Source organism: Martes martes (assembly GCF_963455335.1).
Source record: "Martes martes genome assembly, chromosome: 4".
Classification (NCBI taxonomy): domain Eukaryota; kingdom Metazoa; phylum Chordata; class Mammalia; order Carnivora; family Mustelidae; genus Martes; species Martes martes.
Window position 1 is genome coordinate 190,979,519 of NC_137891.1, and position 19,586 is coordinate 190,999,104.

Below are 19,586 nucleotides of genomic sequence, written 5' to 3' on the forward strand. Positions count from 1 at the left end.
CGGGACGGGTGGGCGGCTCACTGGGAACCTCATGTTCTCCCCAACCGAGTCCCAGGGCTGTGGGGCCACACCCCGGGAGCCACGCTCCCCTCACAGGTGTGTCTGCACCGGCGTCCGAGCGGACACACTCACGGTTAGCCGGGTTAGCCCGTGGGTCCACTGACACGGAGGACATGTGCAGCCCTTGCGTCCACACGGCACCGCTGCCCACCCGCCGGGATGGGGGATGAGCAGGTGTGTGGGGACCAGGTGGGTCACCAGGTCCTGAGCTGCCAAGACCCCAGTGCCCAGGGCTGGGTTCTGCTCCTGAGCGGGGAGGCCTGGCCGCCGCCCCAGACGGCACAGTCCTCCGGTCTTCCCTTTGCCTCTGGGCGCTGACTTGTCCACCAAGGAGCTCAAGTGACCTCAGAACTTGAACATTCCCAGGAGCCCTCAAGGGTGTTCTCAGAGCAGAGGCACAGAGGACACTTCCTGGAGGCAGCATGTGACCCCGAGTCACGATTCCCTCGGGAACCAGAACCCCGTCATGCACAAGCCAGGCCTAGGCCACACGGCAGCTCCCCACACCGAGTCCCCAGCCGCCTCCTTGGGTCCCTCGCTCCTCTCCCCCGGCCAGCCAGCACACCTCATCGCAGGCGCTGGATCCCCTGGTGGCCTCGGCGCTGTTGGAACGGCGCACGCTTGCTGCGAGGGACACAAGCCCCACTACCGGCTGGACCCCAGCCCCAGCCCCACAGCCTCCACCCAGACCCCGCCTTAGCCCCAGGCCTTTGCATCTGCTGGGCCTGGGGTCTGCAGGGGTCCCACGCTGACTGGAAGGAAGATGTCTGGCCTCCCTGGCCGTGCTGGGGGCTTCCTTGGGCTCCAGCGCCCTGAATTCACGTGTGTGAGTGAGGGCACCCCCAGGAGACGTTCGCCCAAAGCAAGTCCTGTGACCAGTCTCATCCCTGACTCGCGCTCCCCCCGACTCCACCCCTTGGGGGTGCCCAGCCCTGACCTCTCACCCGCCTCCTGGGGCCCGGAGCGGGAAGTTCCCTCGTGCGGTGAGCACTGCGCTGGCACACACCGGGAAGCAGGCTGTGTGGGTGAAGTGGGGGTTCTCCTCAGACGGGCCCTTCTGGGAGCCCCCCTAAGCGCTCAGGTGCCACCAGGACCTTGAGCAGGGTTTGTGAGCAGATCTTTGCGGATCGGCTGCTCCAGCGTCCCAGGGGCTGCCAGGGGAAGGGTGCACCCAGGCGCCCAGCACCCCCAGACCTGCCCCAGCCTCACCCCAGGCTCGGATCTCTCACCTCTGACTTGCCGCCCTCCGCTGCCCAGGCTGCCGGGGCGAGGCCAGCAGGCCAGCCAATCCCGGAGGCCCCAGGCCACACCCCTGGCTGGTATGACCCTGAGTGTATAAATACACCTGCCGGAAGCCGACACCCAGAGAGTTCACACCTGCTCCGGACAGTTCTCGGCCTCTGGAAGTGTGCACACAGCCCCCTGAGCCCCGCTTGCCTGGGACGGAGCAGAGGGCACGCCTGCCAGACCAGTGCCACCAGGAAGGACAGCGGCCGGCGGCCAGCCCAGAGGAGAGGGGGCGCTCAGAGCCTCACAGCCTGGTGGTGCCCAGCCTCGAGGACCATGCTCAGGCCTTGCTGACGACCCCCAGCCACCAGGTAAGGCCAGCTCAGCCTGCACTCGCTTCTCACTTGTACAGACTCGGGCGGGGGGGGTTGCCTCCGAGGAGGGCTGCGACCTCAGTGCCAAGGGGCTGGTTGTGTGGGGCACACGGGCCTGGAGGGGGTTAGCCTATGGTCCCCGCTGCCGACTATGTTGAGGCTGCTGCCTAGCCTGAGGCCACCACTGTTCCCAAATGGGGTGACATCTCGTGTTGCAATGCTGGGAGCACTCGTGACATCACAGTGATGTCACCGTGACTCATGGTGGTCAGAGTCATCACAGAGCAACACCCGAACCTACACAACACATCACCGCAAGTCATCGCCCACCTGGACTGACCAGCAAGATAGGGTCGGGGTCACCTCTGGGGGGTCCTTCTGGGCTTCATGGGGTCTGTCCACTGTCTTCTTTACCTGTCCTCCTCCAGGCAAGACCCATATGGCAGGCCAGGAGACAGGGCTGGACAAGGCCCTGGTCAGCAGGCAGGTCACCTGAGCCTTGCCAGGGAGACAGAGGCAGGGTCCCCCGTGGAAACGGAAAGCGCGTCAGGAGGACGGCAGCTGTGTCCCTGTGGGACCCTGCAGGGTGGTGGGTCATCCCGGAGGATGGCTCGGCCCCTCCACCTCTGGCTCCTCGGGCTGAGGTGTATTCTGGGTCCTGAGGGCCAGCAGAAAGCCCTCATCACCAGCCAGACAAGCTGGCCCTACAGGTTCGGGCGAGGCTGGGAAACAAACCCTCCTTGGGACACCGGCCCCCACCCCTGTCCAAGCCCTCCTCGACTTCCTGCAGCCGGCCAGCTCACCCTGGCCCCCAGACAGTCCTGACCCTCAGCCAGCCAGGCGTGGCACCCCACCCTCCTACAGTGGCCCGAGAACTGGGTGTGTATCCACCACGTCAGGTGCCTGTGCTGGGATCCGTGTTCAAACCCACTTCATCCAACCCAGAGCCACCCTCCTCCACGTCCCCCTGACCCCTTGGCAAGGTGACCCTGGCTGAGTCGTCCCACTTTCTGAGCTGCCGTTTCTGTACTGTGGCTGTTGCGTATCCCGTGACTGGCACAGCCTGGCAGAGCCCCGAGGTCAGCAGCAACTATCGTGGGCCATGCCATCCACTGTATCTATGCCCGGGTGGCACTGCTAGGTAGGACAGGCCCAGCAGGAGGTGTCCACCGAGCGGTCAGCACGACACCCTTGTGCACGCGGCCTCCAGTCTAAGACCCTCGGCCAGGCTTGGAGCCTCCCCTCGCCCCGGGATGCTCACCCCTGTCTCGGCATGAGAGGAGGTGAGGGAGGGCAGGGTTACAACTTGAGCAGAAAGACCTTGACGCTGGTACAGGGAGGACTTTCTGGAGGTGCCCACAGGTGGGCAGTGTCCTTCTAGAGATCTCTGTGGCTGGTGCTGCACAGGAGAGACACAGGGCGAGAGCAGACTGTGCAGCAAAGGGGCAGCCTGCGGTCACTCACGGTGCTCTCCGTCTGTCCCCCAGCTCAGAGTCATGTCATTGGGCCAGCAAGTGTGGCATACAGCCGTGCCAGCCCCTGGTCGGACCAGCCCCATGGCCACCGTGCCCGGGTCCCCCAGCACCCCCGGCTCGGAGAAGGCGGCCTCCCCGCTGGAGTGCTCCATCTGCTTCTCGGGCTATGACAACATCTTCAAGACGCCCAAGGAGCTCTCTTGCACACACGTCTTCTGCCTGGAGTGCCTGGCACGGCTGGCGGCCGCCCAGCCCACAGGCCGGCCCGGCGGCGAGGCTGTGCCCTGCCCCTTCTGCCGGCAGCCCACGGCTATGCCGGCTGCCGGGGCCCCCGCGCTGCGCACCAGCCGCCAGCTGCAGGCCAGGATGGCGGCACACCTGCGGCGGGAGGAGCCCGTGTGGCTGGAGGGCACTAAGCTCTGCTGCCGCCCGCCGCCCGCCACCCCCGGCCTCCCGGCGCCTGGCTTCGTGTGCGTGGATGTGGGCCTGAGCAAGCCCACAGAACCCGCTGCGCCCCCGCCTGCCCCACGCCCTGCCCGCCCCCGGGGCCGGCTGGCCCGCTGCTGGGCGAGCTGCAGGGACTGGAGGCGGGTGGCGCTGGTCACTGCGCTGCTGCTGCTGCTCTTCTGTGTAGTGCTCTGGCCCGCGCAGTGCGCGCTGAAGACCGGGAACTTGCGCTGCCTCCCCCGGCCGCCTGCCACCACTGCCACCGCCACCTTCTCTCCTGGGCCCCTGGCCGACAACTAGGCTCGGCCGCCCTGGCCCCAGCTCCGGCTGTGGGTCCCCCGCCCTTGGCTGTGGTCCCAGATGCGGCAGTTGTTGGGAGCCGGTGCCCCAGGGAGGCCCCAAGGTCTCTGAGGACCCCGTATCCCATTCAGCTCACCGCCCCCCTATGCTGTGTGGCTCGATCCGGATGGACCGACAAAGGGGTCCCTGAAGCTCCCAGGAATCACAGGCCCCCCTGGGCGCCAGAGACCAACTTCCTACCCCATCACAGAGAGCCGACCTTAATGACGGCTCCTCATACACTGTGAATCACCTGCACTCGCGGCTCTTTGCTGAGGGGGGGGGTGCTCCCCATTTTTATTCTATTTTCACATTTCACCCACAGCTCCTTCCCCACACCCCTTCCCCAGGCAGGGCTGGTCCCTTCCATTGGGTGAGGGAGCTAATCCTGCCCTCTGACCAGGGGGACCCAGTCCTCCAGGGCCCATCCAGAACTGTACATTTTTTTTTCAAGATTTTATTTATTTATTTGACAGAGAGAGATCACAAGTAGGCCGAGAGGCAGGCAGAGGGAGAGGAAGGGAAGCAGGCTCCCTGCTGAGCAGAGAGCCCGATGCGGGGCTCGATCCCAGGACCCTGAGACCATGACCCGAGCCGAAGGCAGAGGCCCTAGCCCACTGAGCCACCCAGGTGCCCCAGAACTGTACATTTTTAAATAAATTATTTTGTATCCACATTTGGTAAGGGGTCCTCACCCTGTGTGCCCTCCTCCCCACGCCACTGAGCCTCTCCCTCCAGAAAAGCGCGGTCTGCCCGTGTCTCAGAGAGCTGTAATCCAGAGAACACGCCCACTGGGTTGAAATCCCGGCAGCCCCTAGGGCAGAGAGCCCCCAGGTTCTAGGGTGTCCAACTCCTGTCCCCTGTGGGCTGTGGATAGGCTGGAGCAGTCCCCCAGAACTCTGAGACTCCCCCAGAAAGATGGGAAGGGCACCGGGAGCAGGGTGGGATGGGCAGGAAGGGATAGGGCCTTGGCACAGTCCAGACCCCTCCTCCAACACTCCCCAGCTGGACACCCCCCCAGAAGTCAGGACTCCACAGACCTGCCGAGAGTCCTGACAAGACGGCCACGGAACCCCGGGACCGGCTGCCCGCGAACCAAGGCCCAAGGACGCACAGAAGCAGAAGTGGTGACCACCAGGGTGTCCTCCAGCAGACCCTCCGGGGGCCAAGTGCAGGGGCTCGAGGGATGGGCAGGAGTCCCTGTCAACCCCCGCTGCCACCCCCACCGGCTTCTACTCTCGCCCCCCATCCCACTCCTGCACCACCAGTTAGCATGGCGAAGGGAGGCCAGGCTGGTTCTGGCTCCCCAGGCCGCAGCCTCCTTGCCCCTGACCCGGAAGCCCAGTACTTCCTGCTCCAACCAGCTGGGCCTCTGGCTGGGCTGGGCTGGGCTGGGGAGGCTGCCCAGGGAGACCCCCGGGGAAGCTGGGCCCCAGACCCTAACAAAGACACAGAACTGAGACCAAGTCATTTTATTGAGGGTACCACAAAGCCACACGGGCATCCGTGATGGGAGGAGCACAGACAACACGCCAGTGACGCCACAGCGGTCACACACCAGTCATGCACGCATGGGAGCCTCACCGGGGCACACGAGGTCGCACACGTGCTCACAGGAGTATCTCACGTGCACCCGCGCGGTGGGCAGCTCGGAAGCGGACGTGGGTGCTGAGGATGCGGGCAGGGGCAGGCAAACCCTGATGATGGCCCCAGTCAGGTCGAGCACAGACTGGCCACTCATGACAAACATGTGGCACACACGGGGTCACCGTGCGGTGCAGGCGGTGACTGGTGGCCTCCCACACGGAGACATAAGCCACAGCCCTGAGGCCCTCCCGCTCCTCCCTCACCTGGGAGCCCCGGAAAGGGCAGGGCGCTCGGGTCTCCCCACTGCCCCTTCCCCACTTCTAGGCGTCCAGGCCACGTTCGGGAGGGTCCGAGGACTGGGGAGAAGCTGCGGTCTGCGCTGCCCTAAACACAGCCCTTCCGAGGAGCGCCCCGGCCCGGCGGGCTCCCGCCTCCCGCGCGGCTCCGGCCCCCGCCGGGCACCCCCACCGCGCGGGGCCCCGCAGGTTCTCGTACTCGCCGCCAGGGGCCTCGGCGTCCTGCGGGCGGAGACGGGGCTCGGTCGGCGGCCTCGCGGGACCCCGTCCCGCGCGCCCCCTCCCCCGGGACCCCGGCCCGGCCCCGTTCCCAGACGACCCCACTCACGCCGCCGGCGCCCGAGACGACACGGGGGCAGCGTTGCGGCCGGGGTCGGCCGACCCGAGGCCCGCGTTCAGGTAGTGGCGCTCCTCCGCCGGCCGGCGCTGGGAGCCCCGGGCACCCGGGGGTGTCGCCGCAGCCCCCCTCGCCCGCTCCACTTCGCCGCCGGCCCCGCCCGGCCCCGCCCGGCCCCGCCCCCACCTGGCCCCGCCCCCACCTGCTCGCGCAGGCGCAGCTGCTCGGCTTGGATGTGCCGCTGCCGCGCCGGGTACACGAACTTGTGCTGCGCCTCGGTCTGCACCAACCCCGAGCGCAGCCGCCGCACCAGCTGGATCGTCCCGGGCACGTCGATGTCGCAGTGCAGACCTGGGCTCGGGCGCGCTCAGGGCCGGGAGCACGGGGCGGGGCTAGCGCGAGGGGGCGGGACCCGAAGCACGGGGCGGGGCTAGCGCGAGGCGGGGGCCGGGGCAAGGGCCGGGGCCAGGCGCGAGGGGCGGGGCCAGGCGCGGGGGCGGGACCGGAAGCTCGGGGCGGGGCGGGGCCGGGCGAGGGGCGGGGCCGGGGCGGCTCACCCTGCCTGCGGAGGAGGTCCACCAGGATGTCAATCACGATGATGGCGCCCGTGCGTCCGATGCCGGCGCTGTGGGGAGCGACCGGGGGCCTGTGGCTGGTTTACGGGAGGAGGCCGTGGCCCTGCCCCGGGTTGCACCTGCCCTGCCCGCCCACCCCGTCTCCGATCGCACCTGCAGTGCACCACCATGGGTCCAGCCCCCGGCACGCTGCTCTGGGCCCTGTTCACCTCATCCAGGAAGCCGAGGACGCCGGAGGGCTCGGCCGGGACCCCGTGGTCTGGCCAGCCCAAGTACTGGTGGTGCTTCACCGTGCGCCGCGGCTCCTCCTGGGCGGGGAGGGCGGGTGAGCTTCCCCGGGGCCAGTCTGGGCAGTTCCCAGGTGGGGCCAGGCCGCAGGGCCGGAGTGGAGCCGCTGTGAGCCCCAGGGTGAGAGGGGCACAGGGCAGGACAGGGAAGGAGGCAGGCAGGGTTTGCCAGGAGTGACCAGCAGGGTCAAGGCCGAGCAGAGGCGATGGGAGAGAAATACGGGATTCTGAGGTTGGGGCTCTAGGACAGCCCCAGGCTCAGGCCCCTGGGAAAAGGAAGGGGGAGCGACGCGTGAAGGAGCAGACCATGACCTCTATTTGAGAAGAGCCAAGTGTGAGGGGCCTGCAGGGCCCCCAGGTGGTTAGACATGAGGGACAGGGTGGGTGTGGGGGTCGGGAAGGATCTGTTGCTGTCACAGAGACAGGTACCACCGGCTCCTTGACTCTACTGAGGTGGCTCAGGGAGAGACCAGGGAGGGAGGGACCATGTGGGCGTGAGGCCATCCTGGGGCCAGGCAACTGGGACCGGGGACCTAGGGTTGAGAATGGGACCTGCCTGTGAGCACTGCCCAGCAGAGCCCTGGTAGGGCCTGTGCCCACTGGGTTCAGGGACATGAATGCAGTCGGCCAGGGGGATTGGGTGGAGCCACATTGGGGCGGGGAGGGGGGTCTGCAGCTCAGACCTGGGGACTTCCTGACTCTGTGACTCTGGCCCCTCATGTCTTGTGGCCTTCTGGGCTCACCAGATCTGGCCGCCACACCTGCAGTTCCCGCACGCAGTAGCCCTGGGCTTGGTACTCTGCCAAGTTGAAAATACGCACACGGCCGGCTGCTGTGCAGCTCGGGCCAGTACCGGCAGCATTTATTCCGGGGGGGGGGGTGCATTACATCAGCTGTGCCGCAGGACCACCAGCACCCGTGCCTGGTGCCCCGGTGCTGCACATGCACACACAGGGGCTTTCCAGAGTCCCCCTCACAACACACATACCCACATACCCCCTCCCCCCAGCATCCCAAAGGCTGAAGGAGAAGTGAGGCCGGGCCAGTCACCAGCACAGGTCCACATGAGCACATGGTGGGAAGGGGGCTGTCAAGCCCGAGCTCCTACCCGGCCTCGCTCCACCTCCCTCGTGGCCATGACAATGACCCGCGTGTTCTCCTGGTGCACCATTGCCCAGAAGGCAGCCACTGTGCTTTGCAGACAGCCCTGGGTGGCGATGTACACCTTGCCTGGTCCGTGACCTGGCTTCTCCGGATCGCTCTGTAAGGGTGGGTGTGTCCACAGTTTCCAGGATTTAAAGTGCCAGAGGACAGCGCACGTTTATGCAAACGACGTGCAAAGCAGCACCAGCTGGCTCACACGTGGCCCCTCCTGCCCTAGGCTAGGGGGGAGCCGGGGACCAGGATTTAGTCCAGCCCACTCTGAGGACACACTGGAAACCGACACAGCCCCTCTCTCCCAACACCGTCTAGTGTCCTGCCAGGGTCCACGGATCACGGGCACCGGGATCTTCCTGGGCCTGCCATCAGGAGCTCCAGATTTGTAAGAGGGGGAGAGGGTGACCGGTGTGTGGCCGGACACGGCTCAAGATGTCCTGTCGGAGCCACGCTAGGCCATGTGCGCAGCTGGCCTCTCGCACACCCACCCTGATGTAGTTGGCGTTGATGTAGTCGGCTCCAGGCACAGTGTCGTCCACATCACGCAAAGTGACACAGGTGGTGTCAACGGGGAAGGGAAAGCTGCCGCTCAGGTCTCCAGGGGAGACGGAGGGAAGAAGGGACCTCACCCACCTCTTTGCCTGTGGACCCCGGGGTGAGCAAGATGAGGGAGGAAGGGGCCCTGAATGCGAAAAGGAAAAGTCACACCCCCTGCCTCCACCTTCCTGGGGAAGCTTGCCAGATGGGCCCCCCACGGGACAGAGCCCTGGCTCCCCAGCACGGCCCCCTGCCTGGCCCTCACAGGGAAGGATGTTCTTGTAGCGATTCCCGGGCGTGTTCTCCAGCCGCTGCCCCTCCTTCCGGGGGTACAAGAGCCGACATTCCTGCTGCTGCAGCATCTGGTTGGAGGAGGTGGCACGGAAGTGTCAGCCTGTTGTCCCACCTTTCCCCAGAGCCTTTGGTGACCGTCCTTCCTCCCCTAAGCCTCACCCCTCTGCTGCCCCTTGCCCAAGCCCCAAAGGATGGGAGTCTCTGGCGTGGGGGGCGGGCACCTCAAATTCTTCCCAGAAGCCCTGCTTGGCCTTCCCGCTGGCATCAGTGGGCCCGCTGAGCTCTTGCACTCGGCTCTCGATGCTTGCGGCATTGGTCCTCGTGGCTTTGAGGGGCTGGCCGGGAGAGCGCTGCGTCCACACTTAGCAGGGTCCAGCAGACCCCAGGGGCAGACCCCACACTGTTTCCCTGAGGCCACCCTGCCCCAGCAGTGCCTAGCACCCTCTTCCCTGGTCCCGATGTCCCTTGGGCCGTCCCCACCCCAGGGACGAAGTTCACTCTGGGTCCTGGGGGTCACGTGCCTCTGGGCATACCTGCTTGAGCTGCACCGCTGTCCCCGACTTCTCCACCATCGGGTCTTCCTGTAGCGCTCCACCAGGTCAGTGAGGGAGTCGAACTGTTCCCCGCCGCCCACGTCATACTTCCCATCTGGCTGCGGGGACGGCAGTGAGGGGCCTAGCCACGGCCCACCCCTCCCCCCAGCCACACCCCTGTCCCTGCTGCCACGCCCCACCTGGAAGTGGATCATGACGTGTGTGACCCGCGGCCGGAGGTCAGCCTTCTCAGGCTGTGGTGTGAGCACGGACAGCACGAAGTCCCCAGGCTTGCTCTGACTGTCCCGCACCAGGAAGGTGCCCAGACATCCTTCTTCCATCAGCAGCTGCTTGGCCTCCTTGCCAGACAGGTGTCCATGGTACCACCTGGCCCAGGGTGGTGGGGGCTGGGGGGGAGCCCTGGTGAGACTGGGGGCCGTGGCCTGGCTAGGTGAGGGGACACAGATCCACATGCAGCCTCCAAGACAAGACACGGACACAGAGGGAGACAGACGGACCCACCCAGATCTCAAGGGCCCAGGCCGTACCCTCACCCAGGCCAGCCTCGGCGAGCCCTGCCCAGCTCTCTGACTCTCCCCCTACCCAGGAGCCGGCAGGCCAGAGGCAAGACAGGTGAGCCCGGCAGGGCCGAGGGTGGCCACCAGGTGGCAGTCTGGTCCCCAGCAAGGAGGGATGCGGCCACCTCAGAGCAGCCCCACAACCCCGCCCTGGCAGATGCAGCTTCTTTAGGTCTCAGCAGTGCACGGAGGGACACAGGCTGGAGGGCACTGCTCACCGAGTCAGCAGGCAGGAGGGTGGGCATCACACTGGCTGCAGGGCTCCAGCTGCACACTTTCATCCCTGTGGCCAGTGCCGTGGACCTAGAGGACCTAGAGGAACCTAGAGGAAGTGCCCCGGACCTAGAGGCGCTGGGGAGAGGGGCCGGCAGGACGCTCCCTCAGCTTGGCCGCAGCTGTGGCCAAGCCTGACCCTGGCCACGGAGGGCAAAGGAGACCCGGAGGCCATGCCCTACGGACATGGATACTCACGTGCTCACTCGCACACGTGGAGCTGCCGCTCACCGCTCAGAGACAGGGTCCTGGTAGCCCAGTGGCTGCCGGAGCTCTACGGGGGCCCCGCTGCGCTCACGGAGCAGCTCCCCACGCTGGCCTGTGTAGTGGTGCACCGGCTCTGCCAGCGTGGCGAGCTTCTCCCCTCCGAAGAGATCGTAGTAGTCGCCCATGTTCTGGACATTGATGTGGGCTACCTCATGGTGGCGCCCGGAAGGCAGGTGCGCTAGTCACTGCCGTGGGGGGGCAGGTGCGCGGGTCACTGTCATGGGGGGGCAGGTGCACTAGTCACTGCCGTTGGGGGGCAGGTGCGCTAGTCACTGTCGTGGGGGGGCAGGTGCGCTAGTCACTGTCGTGTGTGGGGGGGCAGGTGCGCTAGTCACTGTCGTGGGGGGGCAGGTGCGCTAGTCACTGCCGTGGGGGGGCAGGTGCGCTAGTCACTGTCGTGGGGGGCAGGTGCGCTAGTCACTGTCGTGTGTGGGGGGGCAGGTGCGCTAGTCACTGCCGTGGGGGGCAGGTGCGCTAGTCACTGTCGTGTGGGGGGGGGCAGGTGCGCTAGTCACTGTCGTGGGGGGGCAGGTGCGCTAGTCACTGTCGTGAGTGGGGGGCAGGTGCGCTAGTCACTGCCGTGGGGGGCAGGTGCACTAGTCACTGTCGTGAGTGGGGGGCAGGTGCGCTAGTCACTGCCGTGGGGGGGCAGGTGCGCTAGTCACTGCCGTGGGGGGGCAGGTGCGCTAGTCACTGTCGTGGGGGGGCAGGTGCGCTAGTCACTGTCGTGTGTGGGGGGGCAGGTGCGCTAGTCACTGTCGTGGGGGGGCAGGTGCGCTAGTCACTATCGTGGGGGGGCAGGTGCGCTAGTCACTGTCGTGAGAGGGGGGCAGGTGCGCTAGTCACTGTCGTGAGTAGGGGGCAGGTGCGCTAGTCACTGTCGTGGGGGGGCAGGTGCGCTAGTCACTGTCGTGTGTGGGGGGCAGGTGCGCTAGTCACTGTCGTGGGGGGGCATGTGCGCTAGTCACTGTCGTGTGTGGGGGGCAGGTGCGCTAGTCACTGTCGTGTGTGGGGGGCAGGTGCGCTAGTCACTGTCGTGGGGGGGCAGGTGCGCTAGTCACTGTCGTGGGGGGGCAGGTGCGCTAGTCACTGTCGTGGGGGGCAGGTGCGCTAGTCACTGTCGTGGGGGGGCAGGTGCGCTAGTCACTGTCGTGGGGGGCAGGTGCGCTAGTCACTGTCGTGGGGGGGCAGGTGCGCTAGTCACTGCCGTGGGGGGCAGGTGCGCTAGTCACTGCCGTGGGGGGCAGGTGCGCTAGTCACTGTCGTGGGGGGGCAGGTGCGCTAGTCACTGTCGTGGGGGGGCAGGTGCGCTAGTCACTGCCGTGGGGGGCAGGTGCGCTAGTCACTGCCGTGGGGGGCAGGTGCGCTAGTCACTGTCGTGGGGGGGCAGGTGCGCTAGTCACTGTCGTGGGGGGGCAGGTGCGCTAGTCACTGCCGTGGGGGGCAGGTGCGCTAGTCACTGCCGTGGGGGGCAGGTGCGCTAGTCACTGTCGTGGGGGGGCAGGTGCGCTAGTCACTGTCGTGGGGGGGCAGGTGCGCTAGTCACTGTCGTGTGTGGGGGGGCAGGTGCACTAGTCACTGTCGTGTGTGGGGGGGCAGGTGCACTAGTCACTGTCGTGGGGGGGGCAGGTGCACTAGTCACTGTCGTGTGTGGGGGGGCAGGTGCACTAGTCACTGTCGTGTGTGGGGGGGCAGGTGCACTAGTCACTGTCGTGGGGGGGCAGGTGCACTAGTCACTGCCGTGGGGGGCAGGTGCACTAGTCACTGTCGTGGGGGGGCTGCTCCCACCAATCCCTTCTTCCCATCACCACTCGCAGCTTCTGGAACAGTCCCTGAGCTTTTCCTGTGCTGAGGTCTCTGCCTCTGCCGCTCCCCTGCCAGGAACAGTCAGGGCCAGGCCCTTCCCCATCCGGCCAGTGTGGGAGTCCCACCCCGGGCGGTGGGCATCCCAGCTGCTCCCCTGCAAAGTCAGGACTGGGCTTGCAGCCCAAGGCCTACTCTCCCTTGGCCTGGAGGCAGACGCCGGAGCAGCCCTCCGTGATGGGCTCTGCCTCACCCCAGATGGCCTGCCTGGGGGCTCCTGATGACCAGGCCTCACGGCCCGGGAAGCTACCAGGAAAGCCCCAGGGAAGGACACAGTCCCTGCAGCATGAGAGCTAACGTCAGTCACGCCTGCTGCCTCAGGTGTGGCAAGAGACTGGAGAAATCTCGAGACCTACGGGAAGCCCCCTCCCCCGAGGGCCTCTCCTTCTCCCCGACCGACCGCCCGACCCGGCGAGGGCCCACCCCGGTCGGGCTGCTGCGGCCCCTCCCCATTCCTCCCCCCACACAAGGGCCTTTCACGGCTTCCCGCCTGACCCCTGGTGGGCAGCATCCCCAGGAGATGGGATCGTAAGGACGGCCATAGAGGCCCCCTGCCCACAACAGCAGACCCCTCAGAGGGTGGGAGGGAGGTCCTCTGACTCCTTACCTCTCTGAGCCCTTCCCAAGCCCTTCTAAGTGATTCCCTCCCGTCTGGAAGCTACCTGGTCTGGAAGGCCAGATTTCCACCCACCCTTGCCGAGCGTTTGGCTCCCCACCCCACACAAAACACAGATGCTTGGGTGTCTCGTCCTGAGCGGGCGCCCTCACTTCCAGGAAAATGCCCAACATCCTTCTGGGAAGACGGGGAAGACTGATCCCCTGTCCCCCCACCGAGGGCGGAGCCTCAGACCCGAACACACGTGGCCACGGCTCCCAGCCACTGTCACCCACCCGACGGACAGCGTGAAGCCCCCCGGGCGGCTCTTGCGGGGTCTCACCAGGAAGCTCCCGCGCTGGCCCCTGGACGGGAGCAGCTTCTCTGCCCCAGCTCCACTGATGTTCGGGTGAAACCACCTGGAACGAGCAAGTGGCCACCCTGCAGAGCTGGGGTGACAACTGAGTGCTCTCTGGGCTCCCAAAGTCCTGGCCCACACGCAACCTCCCCCATGGGGCCTGTCGTGGGCCGGTGCTTACAGCCTGCCATGGGCAACGGCCCCCGGCCGGCTCTGAGGGCTGTGGGGAAGGAGTGGGACCACGGGGTCCCAGGGACACAGATGAGCAGAAGCTTCCCTGCGGCTGGGGGGTGGGTGGGGGTGAGTGGGGCAGACGCTCTCCAGCACCCCACACAGCCACCATCAGGAGCCTCACCTCGAAGTCTGTGCCGGTGCCTCTGGCCCTGCCAGGGCATCGCAGCTTGGCAGAAGGTACTCGGGGCGCCCCTGTGTCACTCAGGGCCTCCTTCCTGCCCTCAGGGCCCTGGCAGCAGACCCTGTCAGTTCCGCCCCTCCTGGTGTGGTGCTGGCCACCACCTGCCCTCACGGGGCGCATGGACGCCCCCAACCCCGGTGTTTGCCACTCCCGGGACGAGAGCGCCGTCGGCAGGCTGGGTCTGCCATCCGCCCCCACCAGTCTCCCCGCCCCGGGTCCACCCCGTGGGAGCTGCTGTCCGCCCCTGACGCACATTCCTGCGGCGGGGAGACCCCCCTCCTCCTTCATCCCTTCTCCGGCGTTACCTGTCTTCACGGTATCTGTCGCCTCCTTGGCGTATATGACGGGTCACCGGCTTACTGTCCATCTCCCACTCGAGGGTTTCAGCTCCGAAGGGCAGAAACTGTTCTGAGTGGTACAGTGTCCCAGGGACCAAAGCAGTGCCTGGGTATTAACGAATATACCTGAATTAAGCCGTGAATGAACAAGGGGGGGGGGCGCCTGGGAGGCTCAGCGGGTTAAGCCTCCGACTCTGGGTTTCGGCGCAGGTCACGATCTCAGGTTTGTGAGATCGAGCCCCATGTCGGGCTGTGTGCTCAGCGCAGAGTCAGCTTGGGATTCTCTCCCTCCCTCTGCCCCTCCCCCAACTGTGCTCACGCTCTCGAAAGCAAATAAAATCTTAAAAAGAAGAAGTGGGGCGCCTGGGCGGCTCAGTCATTAAGCGTCTGCCTTTGGCTCGGGTCACGATTCCAGGGTCCTGGGATGGAGCCCCACATCGGGCTCCCTGCTCGGTGGGAAGCCTGCTTCTCCCTCTCCCTCTCCCCCTGCTTATGTTCCCTCTCGCTGTGTCTCTCTCTGGCAAATAAATAAATAAAATCTTTAGAAGAAGTAGCAGTAGAAGTGGTGGTGGTGGTGGTGAATGACTAAACAAATGGCTGGTGGGCGCACAGGTGGATGGACGGGGCACCCCTGAGAGGACGGCCGGGAGCTCCATAGGGGCTGAGTCCTGCGGCTGAAGGACCAAAGAGGCGGGCTGCTAAGAGGGACGGCAGCCCTGCGTCTGCCCCCAGCCCTGCCTGCCTGGGCTGGTCCTCCGTCACAGCCTCCCCCGTGAAGTGGGGGACAGCCCCAGGATCCCAGAGGGACTGGCCCAGAGGGCCCACACTCAGGGCTGTGCCTGAGCCCGAGTCCAAGACCCTCAACGCTGCCTTCTGGACCTCAGCAGCTTTTGTTTCCCCTATGAGGGCAGGAATTTCTGGTCTAGGTTTAAATTGGACCCAAGAGACAGGAGCAAGGATGATCCTGCCCCCTAGAGAACTTTCTAGAGTGGAAATCAGATCCGTGTCCAGCGCCAGCCCGGACGCCCTCCAGGTCCTTCTCCTCCTTCAGTCCTTTCTGTGCCCCGGGCCTTCGGTCGGTGCCTGTCCTTTGTCCCCCAGGAGGCATCCGTGCCCACAGGCTATACCCGTGTGTCTACCACAGGAGCCCGGAGCACGCGTGACATGGGAATGTAAATGAATTAAGATTCTACAAAATCAGAGCCCAGTTCCTGGGTCACACTGCCACACTCTACTGCCAGAGCCACCTGTGGCTGGCAGCCTGCTGACGGGACAGGGAGGAAACCTTCCCATCGCCACGGAAAGTTCTGGCCTGTGCTGGCCTGCACTGCACGTCCTTGCCCGGATCCTCACAGGTCTGTTTCCCTCTGCCCTCCAGCCCCACAGAGACCTCTAGTCTCAGGGTGCTCATCTGTCTTCGGGGCCTGTGGCCAGGCCTCAGTCCTCAGCAGCAGCTGACTGACCCAGGGCCATGCCTCCACTCCGCTGTTCTCCAGAATCCCACACTCACCTGGTGTCCTGCTTCTCCTGGCCAGGGTCCTCTGCCGGGGCCTCCTCTTTTTGACCTCTCAGTGTCAGAGCAGCTCACCTGTGCCGGGCGTGTGTCTACTACACGTCCACGGGCCTCCTAAGCCTCCGGCCTCACCTGGGATCTGAGCTTCAAACTCACAGATAACGTCTCTTCTTGACCCCTCCATTAGGAAAGGTAACATTTCTATCTTAACATTTGCAAAGTTTAAAACTCCTGGCCACGCCCAGAAAGCCTGCCCCGGGGCTACCCAGCCTGAGCAACGGGCCTGCACACACCTTCCTCCCGGGGAATCGGGGAATCGGGGAATCGGGTGACCGCCCTCCAGGACCTTGCTAGGCCTGTTCTGAGCCTAGTGCCTGAGCTCTCTCCCACACTGGCTTGCTGGGGAGCCAGACCCGGGGGCCACTTTTGGTCAAACAGCCCAGCGGGTAAGGCTGCCCGGGAAGGCCTCCTAGAGCAGGGGATGTGCAGGATGACCTCCAGAGCCAGCCACAGGAGAGTAGGCGGGGCCACCAGGAAAAGGGCAATGGCTTCATGCTGTCCTTGGACCAACGATGAGACAGTGTGGGGCGGGGGTGGGGGGGGAGTGTGTGTGGGGGGGTGGAACCCAGAACCCTTCCAACCCCCCTCCACCATGGGCCCCCTACTCTGCTGAGGCACATCCTCCACCCAGGGGCCCTCCCCCCGCCCAGCCCCAGTAGTCGTAGATTCCAGCTGGAGATGGGCAATGCCCAGAGCATGGGGGCAGCGGTGGAGGGTGGAGGCCCAGAACCAAAGCCACAGAGAAGGGTGAATGGCACCCGGCTGTCCTTTCAGGGACTCTCAGTCGTACTGCCCGTCCCTCTCTCCTCCCCACAAACTGCCACTGGGTCTATCAGGTGGAAATCCCCAGGGGTGAGGCTGCCACCACCCGCACCACTGCCCTCCCGAATCCCGGGCTGACACAGGGCCTCACATCCCCAGCCAGGCCTGACATGCAGCTGAGTGCCCGGCAGACCAGTGAGGCTTGCTGCCCCTGGCCAAGGGGGTGGGAGGAGGTAGGGAGGCTACAGGTCCTCATCTCCGATCCCCATACCCACTCTGTGCCAGGGCCCAGGGTCACCTCTGTGCCAGAGAGCTCCCGACTCTGTGCTGGGTCAGTGACTCAGCTCAGCCTTGGCGACATGGTCTCGCAGTGCCAGGGAAGGAAGGCAGGTAGGGTGAATGGGGCCTACTGGGCTCCCGGTGGGTCTCGCGAGGCCTGGGCCCTTCAAGGCCCAATTGAACCCCGGCCGTGCTCAGGAGCCCAGGAACAGCCCAGGCTACCTAACCAAACCAGCCTGAACCTCTACTGGCCACTGGCTGGCCTAGCTCCCTGTGTGGCCTTGCCCCGACCCTGGGACCCTGGGAGACACAGGAATGGCCCGTCTCCGCCTACACTGGTGATACTGGGGCTGGACACTCCTGCAGGGCAGACACTGTCGTGATGGGGAATCCGCAGTCCAGTGGGGAAGGGTTCAAGGCCTGAGGACCCCGGAGCGCAGACAGCGTCCTTCTCCATCTCCCTGCCCCCAGGCCGCAGGCTCTGACCCTTCTGGTACAAGAGGAAACCAAACCAAGGTCCACCCTGTCTATACAGAACCAAATTAACCAGAGATATACCTTCCTCTCCAACCCTTGGAACGGCAGGTGAGCCCAAGGGAGCTCTGCATGCCCACCGCCCCACCATGGGGCCCAGCCCCCTCCCAGGCATCAGTATCAGGCACCTGCATCTGGCCCTGTCCCACAGTGCTGGAGGCCCCTGGGTGAGCAGTGCCGATGGACATGCCCATTGACCCACCAACCACAGGGCCACAGGAAGGGGACATGAGGTGGGGGTGGACACGGGGAACAGACTGCACTGTCCAGACCTCAGAGGGATGTGGGCCAGAGCAGTGACAGTCCAGATGTCACCCCACCAGACAGGGTGGGGCAGAGTGGGGTTGGCAAGAGCGGTCAGAGCCCCCCCGCCGGGGCTCTCCCAGGCTGGAGCAAGACCACATTCAAGTGACAGGGCCTTCTCTGAGCACCGGAACTTGCCCGGGGGACAGTTAAGAGTGAGGCTGAAGGGAGCCTGAGGGTCATTCCAACCAGACCTCAAAACCCGCTCCTCCCTGAATTTGGGCTATTATCACAGACAAGTTCCTGAGATCCAACCAATTTCCACTATTCCCGAGCTAAGAAGGCCCATGACCTTGACGGAGGCCACTATGCCTAGTTGCTTCCTCACAACATTCTTCCTAGGGATCCTGGGACCCTCATCACCGAGGTGCTGCTGGTGGGAGATGGGGGAGGCAGGGGTCTCTGCCTGGGGCTAAGGAATTTGCTCCTTGGGTCCAGAGACACCCTGGGGACCCTGGAAATCAGACCTTGTCCAGCCCCTCACCTATCTAGGAAGTCGCTCAGGGTCATAGCATGACCCCTCCTGTGACCTCCTGCCTCACCAAGCCCCCAGTGATGTGTCCCACACCTGTATGAGCCCCCACGGATGCATGGCTGAGTCTGAGCTCACGCGCGTGTGCACACACACCCACGGAGCAGGGATCCAGCAGAGAGCGCACGGAGGGCCAGTTCCTGTCGTGCTGCCCACTTTCCCTCTGCCTGGAGGCAGGAAGCTGGCTCGACCTGCAGCTGCCCGGGCTCTCAGGTCCCTGCCAGGGAGCTTGTCCCCAAAACCTGGCCCTTAAGAGGGTCTGGAGGAAAGATGAGACCATCTAGAGAGGGCTGGTCTTTGTCATTAGGTACGGTCAGGGGACCAAGACTAGAGCAGAGGAGACCAGACCCTGCAGGACCCCTCAGAGCTCCTGCCCAGAGGAGTCCTAGGGAAGCAAGGGTTACCTGCACCCGGCAGAACCCAAATCCAGTGGCCAGAAGGGAGCCTGGAGCAGGGCAAGCAGTCCAGGGGAGGGACAGTGGGAGGGTCCGACTTTCTCTTGACACCTGCTGCCCATTCTAGGCTCCAACCACTGCCACTGCCACCCACCACCCACCACCTGCAGGGCTAATTCTGTTCCCTGCCATCCCCCACCCCCATTAGAAAGGGTCCCTTTCAACGGCCTGGGTGAGACCCGCCCTCGTGGGCCTGGGACACTGGCCTCCTCAGGCCCTGGCCGAGGAGAGAGGTCTGTGCCAGGAGGTCAGGCCCGGGGGCAGGTCTCGGTGCCCGTCGGTGCCCGTCAGGCCCGAAGCCCATCTCCAGGGGTCGCGGAGTCCAGCCACCTAGCGGCCCCCGGCTCACCTGCACGAGATCGTGCCTGCTCCGCGCGGGGCACCTGGGCGGCCGCGCCCTCGGGCCACTTCGAAGAGGCCCCGCCCCGAGGGCCCCGCCCACCCATAGCCCCGCCCCCGGGCTCCCTTAAAGGCGCAGTGTCCATACGTCTCCTCCGCGTAGAAGTTGGGTTGGCGTCGACAGCGTTCGAGGGCGTCAAACCTGAGAACCCGGGGATCCACGCGGGCGTCCCGGGCTCGCAGGGCGAGGGCGAGGGGCGGCCGGGACCCGGTGAGCCCCAGCCTGGCCAGCCGCCTGCGCTCAGCGGCGCGTAACCGTGACAAACCCATCAGCCCCACCGCCCGGAGTCCCGGAGCCCGCAGGCCTTTCCCCGCGTCGCCGCCTTCATGGGAGGGGGCGGGGCGGGGCGGGGCGGGGCTGGGCTCCCCGCCCGGGGAGGTGGGGGTATTCGGAGCTAGGGGAGGAGACCCTGCTGGGTGCAGCTGGGGGGCGGCTGTTCCAGTGCGACGGCCAGTGGACCGCCTCTTACTCTCGCGGCCTTGGGGCTTCCCGCCTTTCCTCCCCACCTCTGCCACCCGCACCAGACAGTCTCCTC

General features: G+C 65.6%; 2 protein-coding genes across 2 annotated transcripts; one reads left to right on the forward strand and one right to left on the reverse strand.

The window, feature by feature from the left end:
- Positions 1-1,303: 1,303 nt before the first annotated feature.
- Positions 1,304-4,016, forward strand: RNF223 (ring finger protein 223). The gene is made up of 2 exons (XM_080802185.1): positions 1,304-1,658; positions 3,149-4,016. Exon 2 carries the CDS (start codon positions 3,158-3,160, stop codon positions 3,881-3,883), a length of 726 nt encoding a protein of 241 aa, XP_080658311.1. The 5' UTR covers positions 1,304-1,658; positions 3,149-3,157; the 3' UTR covers positions 3,884-4,016.
- A 1,813-nt stretch (positions 4,017-5,829) lies between these two features.
- On the reverse strand, positions 5,830-13,855 carry LOC308341767 (tyrosine-protein phosphatase non-receptor type 11-like; the record flags this gene model as incomplete). The annotated part of the gene is given in 16 exon segments (XM_080801761.1): positions 5,830-6,027; positions 6,249-6,493; positions 6,700-6,767; positions 6,871-7,025; positions 7,748-7,832; positions 7,834-7,871; positions 8,113-8,265; positions 8,651-8,757; positions 8,965-9,061; positions 9,215-9,328; positions 9,527-9,570; positions 9,573-9,645; positions 9,727-9,913; positions 10,609-10,806; positions 13,399-13,543; positions 13,816-13,855. Coding segments are annotated over 16 exon segments (1,947 nt in total).
- Positions 13,856-19,586: the final 5,731 nt, after the last annotated feature.